Source organism: Cupressus sempervirens, chromosome 11, assembly GCF_028749045.1.
Source record: "Cupressus sempervirens isolate cs-2001-9-10 chromosome 11, ASM2874904v1, whole genome shotgun sequence".
Taxonomy (NCBI): Eukaryota; Viridiplantae; Streptophyta; class Pinopsida; order Cupressales; family Cupressaceae; genus Cupressus; species Cupressus sempervirens.
Window position 1 is genome coordinate 93,840,273 of NC_143128.1, and position 25,121 is coordinate 93,865,393.

Below are 25,121 nucleotides of genomic sequence, written 5' to 3' on the forward strand. Positions count from 1 at the left end.
TGAGGGCACAACCGGTAACCATTGGTACGCAACCATTTTTATTGGATTTCTTAGTCATTCCATTGAAAAGAAAAGGATATGATGCTATTTTGGGATGGGATTGGTTGGTGCAAGCAAAAGTAAAACATGATTGGAAACGAAATACCTTATCAATGGAGCACGGAGGCAAAAGATTCATAATTGACCTGCACACGCAAATGGTTGGCGAGGAGGCAGCATTGTCAGATTCTGACAGTGAAGGCGAGAGTGATGATGAAGGAAAGAGGAGAATGGAACCAGATGAAGAGGGAGTATTGAGACTTGACGGAGGATCGAATGACGACGACCTGGACTCGATGAATGGCCTTTACCACTGGCAGATAGAAGACTACGAACTCTTTCTGAGTTGTAATATGCTAAGGCTCGACGAAGATGAGAAAAAGGAGGAAAACAAATGTCTGGAGGAATGCAGGGAAGCGGAAGAAGGAAAAGCTGCCATGGCTGAAGCTGAGGGGAAGAACATACAGTCTGAACACAGAAAAACAAAAGATCCCATTTTTCGGTACATGGTGAATGGACCGCGCGGAAAGAAAAGGTTACACCGCAGCATAAAATTAGTGGAAGGGCACCGACAGCAAGGAAATAATCTAGTTGCGTGACGACCGCAGGCACAGTGGGTGACGGAGGTGGCACAGAATAGATGTAAGGCGTATGACGGTCGGAATGAAATTAAAGTGGAAAAGTTTAAGGCCAGATGGCTTGGACCATATCAGATCCAGGAGGTCGGCGACAATTGAGTGGTAAAGTTGGGAACATTGGACGGGCAAGAGGTACCTCACGTAGTCAACGAATCCTACCATGCCAGGAAGATGTCGTCATCGTCACAGAATGATCAGATGATTCCCTTGTCGTCGTCGTTGCAGAATGGCGACGCCTGGAGGCAAATTTGAGGTGCTTTAAAAAAAAAAAAAACATTGAAAAAAAAAAAAAAAAAAAATTTGAGAAAAAAAGAAAAAAGAAAAAATTTGGGGGCCCTGTGGACAGAAAGGCCCGCGGGCAATAGCTTGTCCGCGGGTGAAGTCAAAGACCCCGCGGACAGCAGCCTGTCCGCGGGAGTGAAGAGGAACTGTCCGCGGGCATAAAACATTCTTTGCCAAGGAAAGCCCCGTGGGCTTAAACATTTTTTTTTTTTTCCTTCGAAACCTCCTAAAATCTCCTCCGTGCGGGCAGTCTTCACCAGTAAATAGGAAGGCTGCGGGCTTAAAAGAAAACAGTCTCACCAGAAGTCTATGCCGGTAAAAGGAAGAGGACTGCGGGCATAGAACTTAGAAAACTCCTCCGGCCAGAAGACTTTTCCGTGGGAATACAAGATTTCGATGCACTTTCTTGGGTTTTCTCTGTGCTTCAATTGAACAACGTAACTGGCGTCGGCATACGGGGGAAGGCTGTTCTCGGGCAATTGGCCATCATGCTTTTGCCGATTGGCGGTTCTCAATTTGTGCGCTCGGCAGTTTCCATCCAGAGGATTAGGATTTCCACCAAGAGTTTCGAGAGGCACAGTAATTTCGTTAGGAAGGAGAAATTGCAAAAAAAAAAAAGAAAAAAAAAAAGAAGACGACAGATTCAAGTTGTTCAGAATGAGTTACAGATGGTGCCAAAGGGAAGGGGACGCATCAATGGTTGCCAGAAAAAGTGTAGAATCGATAGAAAATGACAGAAATGGTGTACTGCGACAGGGAATGCACTCGGGGCGCTGCCCCTCGACCCCGCCGGGGGCGCTGCCCCTTGGACCCCCAGTCGTTGCGGATATCAGTCGTGGGAGTTTGACCAGTTGAGAAGAGTTGAAGTTGCTGCAGGCATGGACTTTCTGTGTACCAGAGGCAGTGGGAGCAGGTGTTGGCTATGAGGTTGTCTTGGTGGATGCGTACAGAGCTTGGGAGGAGTTGATCATCGAGTTGGAGGCAGTGCAGCGACACTTGGCTCGGGGTACCGAGGAGTTGGACAGAGAAAGTAGCACGAGTGGCTATCAAGGTTAGCTTGAGGAGACAGTATTGTGTTAGCAGAGGCTACAGGTACGAGATGAATGTGGAAGTGATGGGATAGAAGCGGATTTTTCTTGTTGCAATTGGTTCGTTAATGTATTTTGTTTGTTAATTTGTCTAAGATATTGTGTTAGTCGTTAGGAGACGACTGTTTTTTTGGGGGGGATGGTGTCAGTCGACTGGATGGTCCCGGCGGTGTTTTTGTAGCCGACGGGGTGATGTCCGGCGGTGTTTCTGTATTCTGTAGCCGACGTCGTCGATAAATAGTTTGTAACGGATAGAATATTTGTGGCCGACAGACTCCTTCGGGAAGGTTCGGCGGTAGTATTTATATCCCGTCTGGGATCATTGTAATACATCTTGTGATATGATATGCTTTGTATGTAATGTCTGGCGTATGCGAATAATAATAGAAGTTCTGCTGTTCGTGTTCCAGTTATCTGTATGCATTAATCTAGTTTACCCGTACGGTAAACATTGCCCAATTTTGTAAATACAAAATAACGAACAACAATACACACTCATATATCCATTGAATGTGCGGTATTTGTTTATATAAAAGTTTAATAACTAGAATTTGCATGTATCTATTATATGAGTAGTAAACTTTGGCAAGTTTAGACAACTCTGCTACTTGGCTTGCAGAGTTTTGGGGCACGACTCGCCCAACTTGCTAAGTTCGAGCATGCATAACTTGATCGGGTCCGAGCATATGCTTGCATGTTTACTCTGCTATTCAACACTTGGCTCAGGGGGTGGGATGATTTATACAAATATAACATTTAAGTATAAGTTATATCTGTATAAATACTGTTAGGATGTTTGAGATAGGTTTCATCTTCATAAAAGTTAAGATGCAAAATCTAGATTTTGTGGTTTCCAAAAAAATTCCACACTTAGCCAAATCCAAATATTTGGCACGCCTTCAACTCTTTTAACACCCCATAACCTATCTTGGCTTTCTAAGGTCAAATTGAAGCTAGAACAAGGATTGTCAGGTTTAAGTTTTTAACTCATTCTATCCAAAATCTCTTTGGTTTCAATCCCATATTCTTGATAGACTTAGCTACAATTTACATTTTACGTATATGATGGATTTATCATTTATATTCCTTGTTTATGTTTGTGATGACAAATCAGCTTCTATTTGATGATGTTATAGTATCTTAATGGTGCATGAAACAAGTTTTAAATCATTAAAAATCTCTAAATGTCAAGGGGTTTTTCATTTTGTTGAGTCGTAGCTGAGTCACAAGTCAAGTCGGCCTTGCTAAGTCCGAGTTTGGGAACTATGATATATATGGATGTGTATATATATGTATGTGTGTGTATATATTAAGTAAAGATTATTCTCCAGACTGTAATAATCAAACATATGGAACATAGAGTATTGATTAGATTAGAATCTCATGAATTAGTTAAGGATGTGGTCGAATGGATTGTGCTACATCATACAAAGGTACTAGGCAAGGCTTGCAATGGAATTAGCATGAGCTACAACATACAAAGGTAATGTTATTAAATTTCTACACATGCTGAAATTTAGCTCTAGCATATTTTCATTTCAAAAGGATTCATACAAGTATGTCTATTTGCTTCCTACATTCTGTTCACTTCTACAGAAAATCATGTTTCATTATGAGCCAAACTGAAATATGTAAATGTTCTTTGTATTAATCATTCAATGATATTTACAATTGATTTTTACAATTGAGAAATATAATGAACATTGCGTTTTGGCTTTACCTTTTGGCTTTTACAAGCAATGTGCAAATTGATAATGATTTTGGGTCCGTTCCTTTATTTTTGTTTTGAAGGAACTTATTATTATTTGTTCATATATTAATATGTAACTTTTATTTAAGTTATATAATTTTGTATTTATAAATGGTTTCTTATTTTGTTGCAAATATTTTAAAAAATGTACTATTAGGTAATTGATGACTTATAAATCAATTATTTAGTAATAAATCAGGATGCAGCAAAATATGATTAAAGAGGGAGTTCTTTGAGTTTTGAATTCAAATTAGATGTAAATGACTTGGAGTTTCTAAGGGGAAGTTTGAGTTGTTTGAAGACAAGTGTAGCGTATTTAAGAAATGGTTGAGTTCATTAAGGAAGGTTGAATTTGACTTCCTCCAACTTTTTAGAAGCCATTTATGAGCAATTGGAGCATTTTAGGGGCAGTTTTGATGAGTTGTTAGGTTCTTTTTTTTCCAAGTTGAGGGCTTCTTTTCAGTGAGTTTTTGACTCCTATTTCTCGGCCTTTTGTGGTTGGATTCAACCACAAGAGGTGGAGTTTGAGTTTGTACTTATAAGTTTTGCAACTCATTTTGAAGGAGTTCTTTCTTGTGCAGTTTTGGCTCTTTGTGATTTTTTTGGATCCTTTGGGCATATTTTTTGCATTATTTTGTAACTCAGTCGATGATATTGGAAAGCTACCTTGGAGACTGTTTTGGCATATTTCATCATTTTCTTGTCATTTGTAGAGTTTTGTTAGTGTGATTTGATCAAATTGTTAGTGAAAGCTTTATTTTCCTTTCAGTTTTTGTCTCACTTTTGTATCTATTCAGTATTCTGTGATAAATGTATGGCATGGGTTGCAGGTTGTGACAACAGATGTAATGTGTTCTCTACTGTGAAATGTTCTTTTTCCTTTACTAGAGCAATAGCCATTTTAACCTTTCTGCAGAATATTTATGTGCATGCACGTGTTAGGTAAGTTGTGTGAGTTTGAAAAATGTTTCATGGTTTTCAAGTGTAAAAGTTCTTTGAATATCACCAATCAAACTTTAGGTGCATCACCATAGGTTTAGTTTTTTTTGTTTTTTGTCATCTTTCTATCCCTTTCTCTTACAAGTTTTCGAGTTTTAAGTGAAGCATCTTATAGGAACCGGCCTAGAAACCAGAGTTGTCACTTCAATTGCATGTCCCGTATTGAAGTGATTCCCATGTTATGCTAGGATTATTGAACTCATTTAGTTGAGTATCGAGTGCAAATTCTGGTACTTAACAGGTAATAGATAAGGCCCACAGTGGAATGGGCATAAGTTACATCATACAAATGACAGTAATTTCAAAATTTGTGAGGGATAATCTATATGGAAAATAAATGCTACAAGTAGTATTTTTGAAATCCAAATATGCATTGGTTATTATTGTCTCATCCTAAGTTAGAATTGTATATCTCTTCTGAATAATCAAATTGTAAAGCTTAATGTGGATTATATTATACTGAGAATATAATTAGTTTGTATATATGTGTTCCTGTTCCTTATTTGGTGATGTACTGGACTTTAACCAAGACTCACCATGTTAAACGGTATTTCAAATGTTAAAGTTATATCTCTAACCATATTCAATTCTTATTTTAATGGAATTTGTAATTCTAGGGCAATCCCAAAAATGGGGCATTACACTTTTGAAACTTTTGTAGCATCTTGTCATTTATTTTATGTAAATATTTTTATGCCAAAACAGGTGTTTTTTAATGGACTATAAATTGTATCAACATTCAATGATTATTTATTTGTTATTATAAATAAATATCCTAGCTGATGACACCTCTCTTTAGATTGTAACACTATCACATTGTGTGCAGGTGCAAATGAGGAGGTTATGGATGATCTTCTTGTGGAAGACTCCATGTCTTTGGGTGGTATTATTGTTCTTGTACGTAAAACTTTTATTTCTCCCACTTAAATCATTATGTGTGAAGGTTTTAAATCTCAATATATCCTTGTTTGAAATCAGAATGTAAATCATGTTATATGAGCTTGTCACGTTCATGTTGCTTTGTAGATTGTGTTGTATTTACATCATTTGTAGCCTTAATAAATTAAGATACAAAACAAAACAGACAAACATTACAGCACCGCTCACAAATTGCCAAAGTAGGTAGTGGGTTTTGAAAAATGTTTGTAACAATGGAGAAATACTGAATAAAGAATCTTTGGTTATGAAAAGTAGCCTAAAATAGGAGTAAAAACAAAAATAGAAAGAAAAGGTAATCTAAAAGTGCTTAGGCTCTAGATCTTAAGATATAAGTACAATCATAATTAGCTGTTTGAGGGAAGAACTCCTCAATGAAGCTTGAAGCTAATGGGGATGAAAGTGGGCAACCATGAATGAAACCTAACACCATCACACATTGCCAGCAAAGCTTGGGCTCAAAGAACAAATGACATCATCACTGAGCATTGCAAAAAGGCATATTGAGGGCTTGATAATGCCCACCTCAAAATGACTACGGTTGATGGGGTTGTAATGGACAATCCTGAGAGGAAGCAGATTACTCTCCAATATTTTTTTTATTAACAACCAAGGGAAATGGTGAATTCGCAGATATAAATGCCAGCCTACTAGACTTAATTTGAATTGATTGAGAGTTGACTCTGTATATTGCAAGGTTTAGTGTTCTTCTGAAATTGAATATGAAAGAAAGTTGCAGTTGAATGAAACTATGAGGAAATAACAAGAAGCATCAGCTATAAAGGTCTGCACTAGATTTAAGCCCCGGGACCTCAGTGTTGGAAGAATCACTTGTAAGCAGTAATAACTCAACTTTCTACTCTCCCTTTGTCTAGAAGTAATTACAGGAATGGTAATTTTTTTATGATCGTGCAGTTGTCTGTATCAAACCATTCTTGCAGTCCTCTTATCTTATCTTATCTACAACTAATTGACCTTCTAACTCTTTTTATTTTCATATGCTTGCAATTTAGACTATGGCTTGTACAAATGGATCATGGTATCTACTGTGACACACTAAAAGACCCCCAAATGTTGGGCAACACCAGAAGACATTCATTCTGTTTTTCTCACACGAAATTCACCATACCTGTTAAGGCAGAAACGCCATGGCAAATGGGAAGTTGATCTGATTTAGGATCTATGACAATTGCTTAATTGTATGCTTAACAAATACAAGTGACTCAAACATTAAAAACGTAGAACATAAAGTGATGAAGCACAAATAAAAGAGAAGAAGAAAGTAGATGCAAACAGAGTCTGATAACGGAGTTTGCCAAATCAATGGCTACCACTAAAAAATCTCTCTCTCTCCAAGTTCATAAACTTGTATTACCAACTTGTCTAATTTCTCCAAGGAAATTCCAATTGATCTGCCAATCCTAAACTACCCCTTTATATACTTTTACAAATGCTAAAATGGAGTTAACCATAATATTTACAAAATATCCTCCAATATCCCAATTTCAAACTACATCTTTAAAAATATTCTCAACCCCTTAAATAGGTTTGGCTCATATTAATCTGAGCTTTCCTTATGTTAAAATAGGGTTTAGAATTTGTTTTTGTAGGTCTTATCTTTATCGACAATAATGTTGGCCGGATATATAGACAAGCTATGTGCTTGACAGATTGGTGGAGAGTAGTATACGGGATTTGAGGGGGTTGACGTTTCAAACTCAAACCGTTGGCCACCCACTTTTAACCTTAAAAAGGCTATTAATCCCTTCACATAAAATGAGTGCCTTTTCCCAGTAAAAACAAAACTCACATGCATCCATCATAAGGAGGTATGAATGTCTGGAATCATCTGCTACACTAAAACCCATACTACACTTTGTTAGTCCTCCATGGATAAGAAATCCATTCTCTGCTAAAATGCCATGGATGTACTGACTCTGTAAGGAGTTCACCAGCTTGCAGCTACTAACTGCATCAACTAAAGATGGAACATACCCATTCGATAAAGGATGGTATATTCTTGGAGCCAATCCATATTGACCATCACCAAGTCCTGTACTTGCAAATCTGAAGAAAAATGATGAGCACTCCTCATTGTGTAGTTACCTTAAATGGCTCCGATCCTTGTCTATCGCTCATCACTAACAACTCAAGAATCCGAAGATGGTTTCAAATTTTGACCTTGAACAACTGATTGGGTAGGGTCTCTGGTAACCCTCTTTGCAAACCCAACCATGAAATCTTGACAAGGAAGCATTGTAGTCAAAGTTTCTATAATTGCTCCCACCAAATGCTGAATGCTGCGAGAACCTCGAACGAGAGTAGCCTCGGTGATTCCAAAAGTTCCCTTCTGAAAGTTTGGACTCAAGTAACTATTCGATGAAATTATGGGCGTAGTAAGAACGAAATAAGGTGGAATCAACCCTATCTTGTGAAACCTGCATCCGATCACTCTGACTTTGTGACACAACAAGCTATCTATCAACATCAATTGCATGAGATAAAATGACATATTTATTTCCTAGAGAGGGAAACAAATCAACATGAGATCCATACTTCAAACCAGGTGACAATGTACATGCCCCCTATGAAAGGTGATGGAGTGATGCTTTCTACTAACATACAACTCTATGGAGAATCCACAACCACCATACAAGTGCTATCAACAATCTATCCTACATCATCTTACAAAGTGCTGACCACCACATAATTTGATACAATAAGTGGATCTATATAGTTCTCAACCAAAGTACTCATCCTGAATGAGTTTATTGCACCTAAATATATGACAGATATAGCCATATCCTTACTACAACCCATGAATATCAAATCATCACCAATTGCTAATGTAGGAAGCTGAACTGCATCCGTAGTTGGTGAAGGCTGTAATCATCTCAACACCATAGTAACCTCATATAACCGTGATTGTAGACTCCTGAAGAGCCTGCTAGGTGCTCTCTAATAGCTCTGTAGTTGCCTCAAGCTCATTCCTTTCCCATCAATGCATCATAACAAGTGCAACCTCACTCAGGAAGATAGTCTCTCGTAGCTAATAACTGCAAGTAAATATGTTTCATTATCTTGATAGCTTCTCAAAGTGAATAGATCTCTACCAGGGAAAGGCCACTATCACAAGTGCAACCCACCCCATTCAAGAAGATAGTCTCTGTCAGCTACTAACCGTAAGTAATTATGTATCATTATTCTGATAGCATTTGGAAGTGAATAGATCTCCAGCAAGCAAAGGACATTATCACTATTGCCCATCCAATATTAGAGTATCCCAACCAAATATGACCAACGTCTGACGAGCAATATTAAAATGCTCAATGGTTGTGGCAATTCGACTGTCACTCACCTTCACTTGCCCAACTAATGATGTCTCTAGAATTCATAACTCCCATGCAAGCTCTTTGATCCACAATCCACACTGTAATAGGAAGTTGTATCCACCATGCTCACGTCATGATCAACAATATCATGTGTGCTATCATCTTTGCACATATAAACAACTGAGGTATTGCTGCTAAGAACCTCAACAAATGGCTCATCTGGTAAAGGGGAAGCCGCTGCTACAACAGTCTCCTCACACATTCCCACTTCACATGTAACTTGAAGTCTGTTTAAGTCGCGGTCCTAGAACCTATTACCAACCCATGAATTCTCTGATTCATTTCCTATAGCCCAATATGAAAAGTAGACTCACTATAACTTGAGGCTGCATCATATTTTGTATTAGAAATGCCCAAGTCTTGAGGACTAACATCATCTGCATGTGAACCCTCTTATGTTTTAGGTTGATACGAACACACTCCATCACTATTATGAAAATCAGAATTGTTAGAACTTGTATTCCTAGGCAATCCTTATATTTGATACTCTCATCTTGCGTGTCAACACTTAAGGTGACACAAACAACATCCTCTGCACTTGCCCCAACTCAACATCGTCATTATACTTAAGCAAGGAATTGTTGTCATAAAAATCAAAACCTCTATTGTTACTTGAACAAGTGTTTGCCTCTTTTGCAAACAAAGGATCTAGAATCTTTGGATGATGTAGAAGCCTAGACAATTTTTATTCATAATCCTAGAAATAATGTCATTTCCTCATTTTAAGGTAGAATTTAATAACAATTAAATAATAAAACATTATTAAATAAATAATGATAATAAGATCATATATTAAAATATTAAAAATAAGAAATAATATAAAAATATTATTATTAATAATAAATAATAACATATGATATAATCTATTATCAAAAAATAATATGTAAAAATAAACAACAATTTAATTATAATAAAATTACAATGAATGAATAAATAAATAAAATTAACTACAAGAAACAATATTGTAAAAAGTGCATTACAATGATAATAAACTTATATTAAGTAAATAAATAATATAAATTAAGTTTTAACTAAATCTAATGAAAGGTCAAGAGATATTTAATAAAGAGTTATGACTCCTTCAAAATAAGATATAAAAGGGAAGGGAGTTCATTTGGAAGAGGAAGGAAGAAGAGGAGAAGATAGGAGTTAAAGATGGATTTATAGAAGAGGAATGAGAAGAAAATAAGGAAGAGACTTTTTTATAAGGCTGCAATGATGAAAGGATGTGACTTTTCGAAATGGTTGTAAATATGAATGGCTATGACTCTTTGAAAATGTTGTAATTATGAAATGTTGTGACTTTTTGAAAGGATTGTGATTATGAAGGGTTGTGACTTTTCAAAATGACATAGATGACAAATAAAACAATATTAAAAAATCATCATTGAATAAGAAAAAAAGGAGAACTTTATCACAAGAATAAAACAGAATAAGATAATAAAAGAGATATAATTGTGCACCTCTTGGGATACATATTTAATGTGAGAAGCAAGGAAGCTGTAAAAGGTGGTTAAGGCATCATAAAGGTATATGTATAAGGTATGTTATACATTCACAGTTTTTTTAACATTATTATATGATCTGTCAATAAATACATGATTGGCTCTATAAATATTTATACATATATGTGTGTGCATATATATATATATATATAACCACATATAGATGGAAATCTACATTAAACTAAAGTAATGATATGTAATGGTTATTTGAATTTGATATTATGTTCATTAATTGGATATAAAGATGTAATTTGTCAAACTTCCATAGTGCCACTGTAGGGATTGTGCTCATGTCTATTGAATGGCTAAGTGTGCCAGTCTAGGGATTCAGATTGTCTTTATATGAATAGCTAAATTGGGACTAATGGAAACTAATAGTGCCAGTTTGGGAGGTTAGTACATCCTCTGTATGAATGACTAATAGTGCCAGTGTGAGAGGTTAGTATAACCCTGTATGAACGGTTAGATGAGATTGATATAATTTCCATGTGCTAGAATATACTGATGAGTCAACATATTCATATGTGATGACATTGGATAGGAGATGCCCCTTCCAAGAAGAAAACTTGGGGGGTGCACTTTCGAGAAGACGATAGAATACATAACGGTTAGGAAACTCAATCTGGAGATGTCGTTAAGGTTTGGGGTTATAATTTGGGTAGCACTTACACCTAGAATATTATAGTTAACCTTGCTATTGTTTAAATGTAGCATTTCTTCGCAAGTTCTACTCGTCCAAAGCTAACACTACTGGCAGGGACATTACATAGTTCCAGATTGCATGAATGAGCATTGACATGAGACCTTGGATAGATTTTGATCTGCCCACACAAACCCTTTGTTTGAAATGTAAGAGACGACTCCAATAACTCCAATAGGTTCTGTCAAATAGTGGATTTGCTTCAATTGTCAATGTTTGACATTTTGTCAAACAGTTTGCATGCAAACCTTATATCATTATCATTTATTTTCTGATTACTCTTGCTTGCTTGGAATGGTTTTAGATGAAGTTTAAATACTTGCAATTGATTACCTAGATATCTGGGCAAAAAGCTTAATGCAAACGCAATCCTTTATGTCTTTTTGAATGCATACATGCATTTCTACATGTAAAATGGGCACCTATGGCCAATGAACTTTTTGTCATACAGTTGGCATGCAAACTAACATGCTGAGTTTGAACAATATAGATATGAACATTATGCCAAACATATGAGAGGCAATTTAATACTTCTTATTGCTTGCAAACTCCAGAATGGTGCTGATATGAATTTAGCCAAGAATCTTGGCTTTTCAACGAATTTCCAAACAATACCACAATCTGCTATAAATTATCAAATACAACAGTACCTAAAGTAATTGATACAACAGTGCAAATATAGGGAAATTGGAAGTTATATACAGCTATAGCCATTTGAAATTACGAGTGTAATTAGCTTAAGATTATAGCCAAATAATGCTTGGCATTGGGAAGAACTGCTGATAATTTACAATGCCAAACCCGCCTAATATAGATAGAAACCCTTGTGAATGTTACTGGGAGATGCTGCGGGTGGTTCCTTAGACAACAACAGCCTCAAACATCACTCACGTAGCCTGCAAATAAAAATACGATGGCTTCAATAACATCACATAACCTGCAATCACTCCACAAACAAAACGCAGGCCCTCCTTTGAATCTTCACTATTTAATGTAATCTCATCTACTGGGTGTAGCTGACGTAGAGTGCACAACTCACCAGCAATGAACTGATTGAAAGTGCCAAGATCACACAAGAGATCACACAAGTTTGCAATTCCCGTTGATAAAAACCTTTGAAACACTTGGTTCCAAACACAACACATGAAAACCCAAATTCTCAAATGCACTCCTTCATTTCCTTCTTCATTGGCTTTTATAATAATTCACACTGAATCTTCATTTGCATTTGTTGATTTATAATATATCATTGATAAAGCACACTTTTCATCAATTAGTGTTAATTACTCATTACCCTCAACATGCCCCCAACTTTATTTATAAATTGCATTTGTTGACTTATAATATATCATTGATGAAGCACACTTTTCATCTAAGTCACAAGGTTCGAGTTCGAGTTCGAGTTCGTCAACTATAAAATTTGAATGAAGTTCGACAAGGGCAAAAATTCGAAAAAAATTCGACATTAAATTCGCCTTATATAAATTTAATATTTTAAAAATATAAATAATATATCTATAAAAATATCAAATAGATTAACGTTTATAAAATATAAACCATAAGAAATCATTCTATATAAAGAAACATAATTCATAACTCTTAAAACTTTATAAATAATTTATTTAATATAAATGATTTGTAATAAACTTAAAAATATTCATAACTTTTATAAGTCAAAAAAACTAATAAAATATTTATATTTTTAAATTTTATATACTCTTAATTCACTATCGTAAAACTAAAAATTAATAATATTTGATTTTTAATTCACTATCGTTAAACTTAAAATTATTAAGTTTTTTATTGATTTTTAATTCCCTATTGTAAAACTTAAAATTACTAAGTTTTTATAGACTTCGATTAAATCTCTTAAAGACTTGAACAGAATCGATGCTACTGTGCAGGATGAAGCGACGTGAAACGTTACCAACGGGTTGATGAGTTTGATGCTTGAACTCGCTCCTTTCACGACGCAGAAGGGAAAACGTGTTGAAAAAAGAACAATCGCTGCAATTTTTTTTTGCCCTAGTTGCTAGTTTCAGCGACTGAACAAGCTACGGTTTCAAGCTTCTTTTTATTCGTAGGTGAACCCTCCATTGAACCAGCAGATTGAAAAACCTAAGGAAACGCTTTAGAAAAATACTTGATGAAAAAACTACCCGACTGCCATGCGAATTTGATACGCATTTTTGACGAATTTTCTACTGCTTTAAGATGTTCGCTGAATTTCGAACTTCAAGCCAGAAGTTCGACGAACCTTGTGACATAGCTTTTCATCAACAAGTGTTAATTACTCATTACCCTCAACATGCCCCCAACTTTATTTATAAAGTTGATTTACACCTTTTTAATATAACTTAATTATTTAACATCATTAAGGACATTAAAATACTAATAAGTCATTAAATACTCATTATTTTGAAAAACTGTTTGAACTAGGGAGTCAACTGCTGCATCCTTTGTCCTTATGACTGTCTTATTAGAAATAGAAATGACCCATCTCTACCAACCTCAAACTTACTATAAATTATTAGTATATGAAGTTGAGTGCAAACAAAGTCCAACATGAGCCAAATGAAGACCAAACGGGAACATACTTAATTCTGGAGAAGACAAGAACCTTCATTAACCAAGCCTTTGCTTCAAAAGACCCTCTATTTACAATACGTAGCCTATGAGGGACACAATAATAGGCTAAATTCAAGTAGAGTGTATACCATAAAAATGTAAATTTGATCCTCTAAAATCGAAGGGCAATGAAATAAACCTTCTTTAGATGGTAAATGAACCACTGGCTGCTATTTTACTGAGGGCAACTATAGAGTTTGCACGATCCTCAAAGGCTAAACCATTATTGCCTATTGTAGAATCTGATTACTTTACCAAAGGATTGGCTTTGACTATGAGGAGCCATAGAAGATATTGTCAGAGGTCTTGGGCTGCCTTTTATAGGTCATATGACTGAGGATACTGAACTGCCTATGAGAATTAGAATATATGCAATAGGATATGATATAGAGGGATTAGGGTTCTATCCAAAACAACTTTTAGTTAAGGATCTAACCTTGAATCATCCAATGATTCTTGTTCTTTGTCCTTCTCACCAATCCAAGCCTCCAAGGCTTCATCCACCAACTTGCCTCCTAGGTGTAGTTGGTCTGGTGTAGACTTAAATTCCTTTCTAAGGCATTGGTCCTACTAGTCATTCTTAACCCTAGAAACCTAACGCTCGCTTAGTATCTTGTACTTACACTACCCAGGAGTCTAATGGTAATGTAGATACCCTCCATAGCCTTCCTAACCTCATTCAACACTTCTGGTCACAATAAAACCCAAAGAAACTCAATTTCTTCACATAGGTCTAATCAGACCTAAAGGTTATTAGGTCTAGTAACCCCGTTTTGCTCCCATTCTCCAAATTCTTCTAAACAACATCTAAAACAAACTTAGGAATCTAGTAGCTATCTCCTAGCACACCAAGATTCCAGATTTTCAGAGCTCTAAGACACCCACAGCCCTATTTAGTACTAAGCCCTGGTTTCTAGCCTTTTATTTTAGGCCTCCAGTCCAGTTAGCAATCAAAAATCTCTCAAGCTCATCAAACTTCATGTCAAGCCTCCATTCCACTTGCACATTCAAACTGACATCCTATGGCCTCTGGGAACTACATTAACTTGACCCAACATGATCATGGGTGTGCTCTGCAACATCTTTTGTAAAACTGTCCAGGCTCACATACTCCTAGCAATTAGCCTAGGGCATCACTGTTTGGCTTGGAAACCCATCACAAAATTGCAAAACAAAAATAAAATGGTATGTACACTGTCTAGCCTATCTCCCCACTTGGTTTCATGCATTTTCCATCATGGGAGATTAGGTTAGAGTCATTTTTGTACAAACAGCCTTGTGAAGGTAAAGTTCAGGCCAATGAACACGAAAATGTTGTAACTTGGAAACCTTACAACTTCAACACAAACTTGAATATGGAAAAGAACCAGGAAAGATTAAACTACAACAATCATGAACTTGATCTCCTGTACCAATCCATGCACAGCTGTACAACACCTTAAAACAATGGAAAACCCTGCAAACTGTCTGTACAGAAACTCCACACGTGCATAAAATTGATGGTAAACATTCCAACCTTCAAAACAAGATCTTCCATGCTCATATACCTGAGCCTGGGCAGTTACAACCTCCACATTTGCCATTTTGCAAATTCTTGCAAAAATTGCAAAAGTTGCTCAAGCAACTTTTGAGTAATTTTTGGTCCTTAGGGCTTTTTGGCCAAATGGGTCCAACTAGGACCATTCTAGGACCCTAGATAGAATACCTAGGACCTATTTAGGTAATCAAAGATCTTAATTATCCATCCCTACTCATGTTTGACCTATTGAGCAACTTTTGGCTCAATGAGCAACTTTTAACAACCTAGGACCTAGTGAGCATCTTAACTCTTACAATTGGATTAGTTGCATTCTAAGGACACTTGGAACTTATTAAACACACTCACACACCTAACTAACCACTAATCACACCAAAAATAAAAAATTAGGGAGGTGCCCTGCACCATACTTCTCTGGGACAAAGAACTCAAGTCCCTTAAGTTAGGAGGTCTTCAATGGTGACCCCATGCTTCAATACATCTGCTTTAGTCATCCAAGTGACCTCAACATCTGGTAGTCCCTTCCGTTTCACCAAGTAGTTCTTTTAGGTACCCTTCCTAGCTGCTTGATCACCTTAGAATCCACAATGCAATCTAGTTGTAAAGGTTGGGGTGTTGGCAAGTCTTGTACCCAGTCAACCCCTTCCACATTTGCAAGAGTATGGTGATCAGCATCAACATTAGTTCCCTTGTAGAGAAACAAGTCACATTAAAAATAGGTGATATGCCTAAGTCAAGAGGAAGTTCAACTTCATAGGCATTGTTGCCATATTTGTGTAGGATTTTTAGAGGTGCTACCTTCTTCATCAACAACTGTGTGGGATGTCCTTTTGGTAGCCTCTCCTTCCTGAGATAGGCAAGTACTAGATCTCCCACCTTGAACTGCAAGTCTCTCCTTGACTTATCTGCCTTTGTCTTATAGTTTTCCACTTGGCTCTGCAATGTCTTCCTCACTTGCTCATGCAACTCCTTCATCTACTCTGCAAATGACTCTCCTTGTGCACTCCTTTTGTTATGTACGCTGAGATCCCCCAACTCCAAGATCCCCCTAGGGTGAGTCCCATATGCAACTTCAAATGGGCTCTTTCCAATGCTCCTATTGATGGAGTCACTATAAGCAAACTCTTCCTGCTCTATGATATGATCCCATGATTGACCTTGCTGCTTAGTCAAACAGCTCAATATGTTGCCCAAAGATATGTTCACTACCTCTGTTTGTCCATCAGATTGAGGATGGTAAGCTAAAGAAAAGGACAAATTGGTTCCCAACAGCTTCCAAAGGGTTCTCCAAAAGTGTCCTATGAATTTAGTGTCCCTATCACTCAATGTTGTGTGGTAACTCATGAATCCTCACTATATCATCGAAGAACAAACCTGCTATATGTGAAGCATCATTTGTTTGTTTGCATGGGATGAAGTGTGCCATCTTGCTGAAATGGTCTATAACCAGAAACACATTGTCATGCCCTCTAGGTGTTTTAGGGAGTCCCAAAGCAGAGTCCATACTCTAGTACTCCCATGGCCTTTGTGGTATGGTGAGTGTTGGTATAATCTTGCTATGTCCTTTAGAGCTTTGATACACATGGCATTGCTCCACAAACTTCCTTACATCAGTTTACAATCTAGGCTAATGATAGTACCTAGAAACTTGCTCAAGTGTTTTGTCTATCCCAAGATGTTGTCCCAAGCTGCCTTGATGCTCTTCCTTGATGATGTTCTCCCTCATGGAACATTGGGGAATGCACAATAGATGTCCCTTAAACAACAAACCCTCCTGCAACATATACTCAGTATAATCGGTCTAAAAACCTTATTGAAATTTCACACATACCTCATAGGCTTCTTTGAAGTCCTTGTCCTCCTTGTAGAGGTCTCTTAGATCCTTGACTCCCACACTTTGTAATTGAATCTCTTGGATGGCTAGGACTCTCCTACTGAGAGCATCAACAACCTTGTTGCTCACACCTTTCTTGTGCTTGATCACAAAGGTGAATGCTTGCAAATATTCAACCCACTTGAGGTGTCTTTGATTTAGCTTCTCTTGCCCATTCAGAAAATTAAGGGCATGGTTATCTGTATAAACCACAAATTCTTTTGGAAGGAGGTAATGCCTCCATTTCTTCAAGGCTTGCACCATTGCATACAACTCCAAATCACAGGTTGAGTATTTTTGTTTGGCCTCATTTAACTTCTTTGAAAAGAAAGCCACAGGATGTCCTTCTTGGCTCAGTACTGCTCTAATAGCTAGCTTACTAGCATCACATTCCACCACAAATAATTGATTAAAATTAGGAAACCTAAGGGTAGGCAACTCTGCTATCCTCTTCTTCAACATCTCAAACCCCCTATCTGCTGCATCTATCCACTTGAATTGACATTTCATCCCTCCTTTGATGGTGTTCAGTATAGGTGCACATATATGACTGAAACCCCTTACAAAGTTCCTATAATAGGATGCCAACCCATGAAAACTCCTAACGTCCCCCATACATTTGGGAGTTGGCCATTCTAATGGATTTGACCTTATCAGGATCCATCTTAATACATCCATTGGCAACAACAAAACCAAGGTACACTAGTTCATTTTTTAGGAACTCACATTTTTCTTGATTAATCAACAGCTTCTCTTGATGTAGCCTTCTCAATACCATTTCCAACTGCTTCATATGCTCCTCTTTGGACCTGCTAAATATCAAAATGTCATCCAAATACACAATAACAAACTTACCTATGAAATTGGCTAGCACCTCGTTCATTAGTCTCATGAAGGTAGTTGGAGCATTTGTTAAGCCAAAGGGCATTACTAGCCATTCATACAACCCTTCATTTGTCTTGAAGGCTGTCTTTCATTCATCACCAGGCCTCACTCTAATCTGATGATACTCCGACTTTAGATCCACCTTGGAGAAGTACTAAGAGCCTCCTAAATTATTTAGCAAAATCTTCAATCCTTGGCATAGAGAATCTATATCTGATGGTGATCTTATTAATTGCCCTAGAGTGTGTACACATCCTACATTTGCCATCGTTCTTAGGTGCAAGGACTGTAGGGACTGCACAAGGACTCAAATTTTTCCTTATGAGCCCTTTTTCCAACAAATCTTGAATCTGCCTTGCTATCTCTGCATTTTGGCTTGGTGTCATCTTGTAGGCTGCCTTATTGGGTAGGTTTGCCCCTGGTATTAGGTCTTGATGACTTACTTCCCTCAAGAGGTAGTGCACTAGGCAACCCACTGTCCACTATCTCATGGTATCTCTCCAATAACTGCTGCACTTCTTGTGGCATTTGAATCTTGTCTTTGGTCTCTTCTCTTGGCCTCACAACTACTGCACAACGTACCCCTTTCTCCTTCTTCATGACCTTTAAGAATTCTTTGCCACTCAATAGCATAACATTGTTTCCTACTTGCTTCTCTCCACTAGGTTCTACCAAAGGGTCCATTTGATACTTCTTATCTTGTTTGGTTATCACATAGCTATTCTGCTCACCGTCAGGTATGGCCTTTACATCATATTGCCATGGACGCCCCAATAAGAGATGACATGCATCCATAGGCATTATGTCACATAGAACCTTGTCCTTATATTCCCCAATCTCAAACTCCACTAAGGCTTGTTCATCCACTAAGACCTGTTGACCCTTGCTCAACCATGACACCTTGTATGGTGTGGTGTGCGGTATTCTCCTAAGCTTCAACATGTACACCATTTCAATTAACACTAAGTTTTCAGTGGAACCAAAATCCACTATCACCTTGGAAATCTTGCCATGTGACCTGCAAGTTGTCCTAAATAAACTTTTCCTCTGTGGTGGTTCAACCACATTAGGTACCTTCAACAAGGTCCTTCTTAACATCAGATTTTTACCACTACTACTGGTCCTGCCTTAGAAATTGGTGATTTGACACTTTGAGTGTCATCTTGTTGCACTAACTGTGTTCTTCTTTCTCCCATAGATGAAGAGGAAGCCTTCGCTGGACACCTGACCATGGTATGGCTCACTTGGTTACAATTGTAAGACCTGCCAGTAAAAACAGTACTGCTCCTGCCTTGTGACTGGAATCTGCCTCTAGGTGGTCCCCTTTCTTTGAATCCTCCTCTTTGTGATGACCCCCTATACTGGTTGTTCCCACTACTGTCAGCAAATTGAGCTTCATTAGTCCTATTAGGACTTTGTCCTCTTCAAAAGTCACCTCTGCCTCTGAATCCCTTGTTATTGCCTCTTCCTCTTTGATAGGACCCATTCTTCCTTTTAGCTTTATCATTTGCCCTCAATGCCATTTGAAAGCATTTGTGCATACTATCACGGGCTGTCATGGTGATCTCATCTTGGATCCCTTGTCTTAGGCCATTAGGGTATCTCGCTACCCTTTCCACCTCTTCTTCTTGCCTTCTAGCTCTGAGGCTCAATCTGTTAAACTCTCCAGTATAGGCACTTATTGTCACATCTTTCTCTTAGATTTTCGCACCTTTTGATACATTTGGATCTCATAATCAGTGGGCAAGAACTGGGCTTTAATCATGATTTTCATCCTCTCCCAAGACACTATATTCTTCCTTGCTGCTGCCCTGTCATCTTGCATCACATTCCAACATACTAGTGCTGATCCCTTGAGCCTAGCCTTAGCATAGCTGACCCTCTTCTCCTCTTGTACCTCCTTGTAATCAAACTGGTTGTTAATGGCTTCCAACCAATCTAGCAATTCATCCCCATTCAAGCTACCACTATAGTAAGGGATGTGCTCCATACTGTATTTGTTAAGAGACTTAAAGGCATCCAAGAACACCTTTTTATCCTGGTCCACCTCAGGGTCCTTACCTTTAGATGTCTCCGCTGTGAGGCTTCCATCTTCGTTATCTCTCTCATCTCCCCATTCAACGATTTTCTGCTTGCTCTTTGTATCTGCCTGATTGGCTTTGGCCAATAGGTCCTTGACCAAATCCACTATGGCACCCTTGCTCATTGCCTTGCGTGGTATACTGTCAGCTTCTTGGCTTCTTTCCTTGTTTGATATAAACCAATTTGAAAGTTGGCTCTGATACCACTTTGATGCAAAGGGATTAGGGTTCTATCCAAAACAACTTTTAGTTAAGGATCTAACCTTGAATCATCCAATGATTCTTGTTCTTTGTCCTTCTCACCAATCCAAGCCTCCAAGGCTTCATCCACCAACTTGCCTCCTAGGTGTAGTTGGTCTGGTGTAGACTTAAACTCCATTCTAAGGCACTAGTCCCACTAGTCCTTATCCCTAGAACCCTAACCCTCGCTTAGGATCTTGTACTTCAACTACCTTGGAGTCTAGTGGTAATGTAGATACCCTCCATAGCCTTACTAACCTCATTCAACACTTTTGGTCACAAAAAAACCCAAAGAAACTCAACTTCTTCACATAGGCCTAATCAGACCTAAAAGCTACTAGGTCTAGTAATCCTATTATGCTCCCATTCTCCAAATTCTTCTAAACAACCCCTAAAACAAACTTAGGAATCTAATAGCTATCTCCAAGCACACCAAGGTTCCAGATTTTCAGAGCTCCAAGACACCCATGTTTACCGTATTGGTAAAGAAATCAACGCATACACACAATGGAACAGAATAGCAGAATTATAGTCGCATACATTATGCTTCATAAGATGAATAATAATAGAAGATGATTTACAGTGATCCCAGACGGGATATAAATACTATCCGCCGAACCTCCCTGAAGGAGTCCGTCGGCCACAAACATTATGTCTGCTACAAACTATTTACCCGTCGGCTACAAAATACAAATCACCGACGACAATCATTCCGTCGGTTACAGAAACACCGCCGGGACCATCCAGTCGGCTGACACCATCCCGCCCAAAAAGAAAAGTCGTCTCCTGACAACTAACAAAATATTCTGAGACAAATTAACAAACAAAATACATTAACGGACTAATTACAACAAGATAAATCTGCTTCTGACACATCACTGTCACCTTTGTCCTGTGCCTGTAGTCTCTACTAACACAACACTGCCTCCTTAATGAAGCTGACCTTGATAGCCACCTGTGTTGCTTTCTCTGTTTTCAATTCCTCGGTACCCTGAGCCAAGTGTCGCTGCACTGCCTCCAACTGGATGATTAGCTCCTTCCGAGCTCTCTACGCATCCACCAAGACAGCCTCTCGGTCAACACCTACTCCTAGTGCCTCTGCTACATAGAAAGTTCATGCCTGCAGCAACTTCAACTCTTCTCAACTGGTCAGACTCCCACGACTGATATCCGCAATGACTGGGGGTCCAGGGGGCAGTGCCCCCAGCCGGGTCGAGGGGCAGCGCCCAGGTGCGCTCCCTGTCGCAGTACAGGGCGGGGTCGAGGGGCAGCACCCCTCGCCACCAAGACTAAATTAGCACTCTGAAACCCATACAAAACTGCACGAAACACACCATTTCTATCATTTTTTGCCAATTCTACACTCTTTCTGGCAACCACTGATGCTTCCTCTTCCCTTTGGCATCATCTGCTACTCATTCCGAACAACTTGAATCTGTTGTCGTTTTTGTTTTTTTTAACCGCCGGCGCGTCACTCTGAACCCAAATACCACCATCATGGCCGATAATCGCAGCTGCAGTCAGGTGATTACCCGACCACGACATTCTAACGAATTGATATGAACAAGAGATTCATTTCCGTGGGCCTCCATGAGGGCATCTCTAGTATTTTCCATGGTCATGTTACATCTTCTGGCAAAAAGAATCCCGCAGCTTTTAGAACCACCTGGCAGACAGAGGAAATCAAACTCGACACTTTCGAGGATTCAATCTTCGGATTGGTTTACAATTGAACAAAAAAATCACCGTGGAAATACTGTTTTGCTTTGAAAAGAATCTCCGCTTGACTAGGAAAACCCTGCGGATGAGCTGCTGTAGACAGGTGCCCGTGGAGCACCTTCCGTGGACAGGTGCTCGCAGACAGATGCCTACGGAGCATCTCCCACGGACAGGTGCTAGCGGAGCACCTCCTGCGGGCAGGTGCCCGCAGAGCATCTCCCGCAGGCACCTTTTCCAAATATATATATATATATATATATTTTTTTTTCAAATTGTTTTTTATTTTCCATTTTATTTTTTTCAATTTTTTATTTTTTATTTTTTTTCACTTTTTAAAAAAAAAAATTTTAATTTTAATTTTTTTTGACAAAAATAAAATTAAAAATACAGCACCTCAATTTTGCCTCCAGGCGTCGCCATTCTGCAACGACGATGACGAAGGAGCCCTCAGATCATTCGACGACAACTTCTTCAGTGACGGCGACAGTGTCGGATCATTCTGCAACTACTTCTTCGACGGCGACAGTGACGGTGATGAAATCTTCCAGGCGCGGTATGTTTTCAATTTAGACCCGTTGACTGCTTGAGGGATCTCTTCCCCGTCCAAGGTTGACAATTTAATTGCTCCATTGTTGCCGACTTCTTGGATCTGGTATGGTCCGACCCATCTGACTTTGAACTTCCCCGGCTTGATTTCATTTTGCCCATCATATTTGAGTACTTGCTGCCCCAACTGAAACCTGTTGAGTTTGAGATGTTTGTCATGCCACGCCTTACATTTGTTCTGTGTCACCTGCGTCGCCCATTGTGCCTGCGGTCGTCGTACATCTGGATTATTTCCTTGGCACCCTTCAACTAATTTTGCGGTGCGATACATTCTCTTCTTTCTATGCGGTCTGTTCACCGTGTACCGGATGGTGAGATCTTTCTTTTTTCTGGGTTTGGACTGTATGTTCTTCCCCTCAGTTTCAGGCGTAACCGCCTTTCCTTCTTCCGCTGCTCTGTATTCCTTCAGACACTCATTTTCCTCTTTTTTCTCACCTTCGTCGACCCTTAGCATATTACAACTCGGAAACAATTCGTAGTCTTCTATCTGCCAATGGTAAAGGCCATTCACCGAGTCTAGGTCGTCATCATTTGATCCTCCTAGTGTCAATACTCCTTCGTTCGGTTCCATTCTCCTCTTTCCTTCGTCGTCACTATCGCCTTCACCTTTTGAGTCTGACGATGCTGCCTCCTCACCTACCATTTGTGTGTGCAGGTCAATTATGAATCTTTTGCCTCCGCGCTCCATTGATAGGGTATTTCGTTTCCAATCATGTTTTACTTTTGCTTGCACCAACCAAGTCCATCCCATAATAGCATCATATCCTTTTCTTTTCAATGGAATGATCACAAAATCCAATAAAAATGGTTGCGTACCAATAGTTATCGATTGCACCCTCAAGGTTCCCAACAGTTTGATCCTGTGCTGGTCTGCTGTGAGCAACTGGAATGTAGGTGGCCACAGCGTCGGCTTTCCCAACTTCTTCCAAGTGTCCTTTGGCAACACATTCACGCTGGACCCTTCGTCGACAATTGTATCTGTCAGAACATTTCCCAAAATCCCCATCTCGACTACCGCCGGATGCCGTCCGGACGTGAGTGCCAGCAGCATTGGGTCTGTTGTCATCACTTCCCTACTGTCCCTTCCTATGTCCTCCAATGCTTTCGAAAATGGTGTATGATTTAGAATGGCCGTCCGTAACTGGGGCATTGTGAGAAGGAGGTCACTTATCTTGACCGGTATCTCCGTTTGTAAGATTTGCCGTACAATGTTTTGTTTTGCGAAGTTCCTTGCCAAGGTGCCGGTGATGTCCTTCAACTGAGATGTCCCTGTCGACGATGCCTTTACAATTTTCGCCTGCGCTTCTCCCAATTTTCTCTTTTCCTCCGCTTACCTCCGTGTAATTGCCAGAACCTCCTCTACATCCGTGCCGACAGTGATCAAGTTTACTCCAGACTTTGGACACTTGGAATCTTCGTGATCGCCGGGTCTGCACCATCTGCATAATAATTTCGGTGTGTTTGCCGTTGTACAATCCCGTGCAAAATGACCCCACAAATTACATGCTCGGCATTGAATGATCGGCCATCCGTTTGCATCATACTGAGTTCGACTTCGGCTCCCAGTATTATTGTTATTATTTGTATTGTTGTTATTTTGCCCTCTGCTATTATTCCTGTACCCTCCGGATGTGGCACTTGCACTATTCGTATTTTTGCTACTGCCCGACGGGGAAGCCTCCTGTGTGAGAAGCACTTGTGGAGATCCTCTTGTCTTCATGTTAAAGGGGCACTCTTTTGTCGAATGGCCCATGATCTGACAAATGTCACAAAATTGGTTCTTTGTACACGATCCTTTTGTATGACCGTTGGTCTTACACTCCGTGCACCACAGCTCACTACCTTTTGGCTTCTTCTGCATGTTTTTAAGCTCCTTCATCATGGGGATCATGTCCTTCTGTAAAGCGCGAACCTTCTTGCTACTGCCTTCATTGTTGCTGCTATCTTCTCCGGCAGGATCGTCGTCATCAGAATCAGATGAGCTAGTGTTCTTCTTCTTCTTTGTTTTTTGCTCATTTTCGAGGTCCAATGCTCTATTATAAGCTTTTGTGTATGACGACGGTGGCACAATTTTCATTTTCCTCCGCAACTTCGAGCGTAGGCCTTCCACGAACCATCTTTTTTGAAGTCCGTCTGCCGGCTTACTTTCCATTTTGTTTATCAAGTCTTTTAATTTCCTGGCTTAAACGCGGACGGTTTCGTTCTTTCCCTGCTTAGTATTGA

At 39.0% G+C, this 25,121-nt stretch overlaps 1 protein-coding gene across 4 annotated transcripts in view; it reads left to right on the plus strand.

The window, feature by feature from the left end:
- The window catches only part of ARC3 (GTP binding protein), a 306,484-nt gene that overhangs the window by 81,914 nt on the left and 199,449 nt on the right, over positions 1 to 25,121 (plus strand). For all 4 annotated transcript variants that reach the window (XM_089810572.1, XM_089810570.1, XM_089810571.1 and 1 more), the window contains one exon: positions 5,623 to 5,693. In XM_089810572.1, coding sequence (XP_089666698.1) covers positions 5,623 to 5,693 — 71 coding nt within the window. The remainder of the gene's footprint in view (positions 1 to 5,622; positions 5,694 to 25,121) is intronic.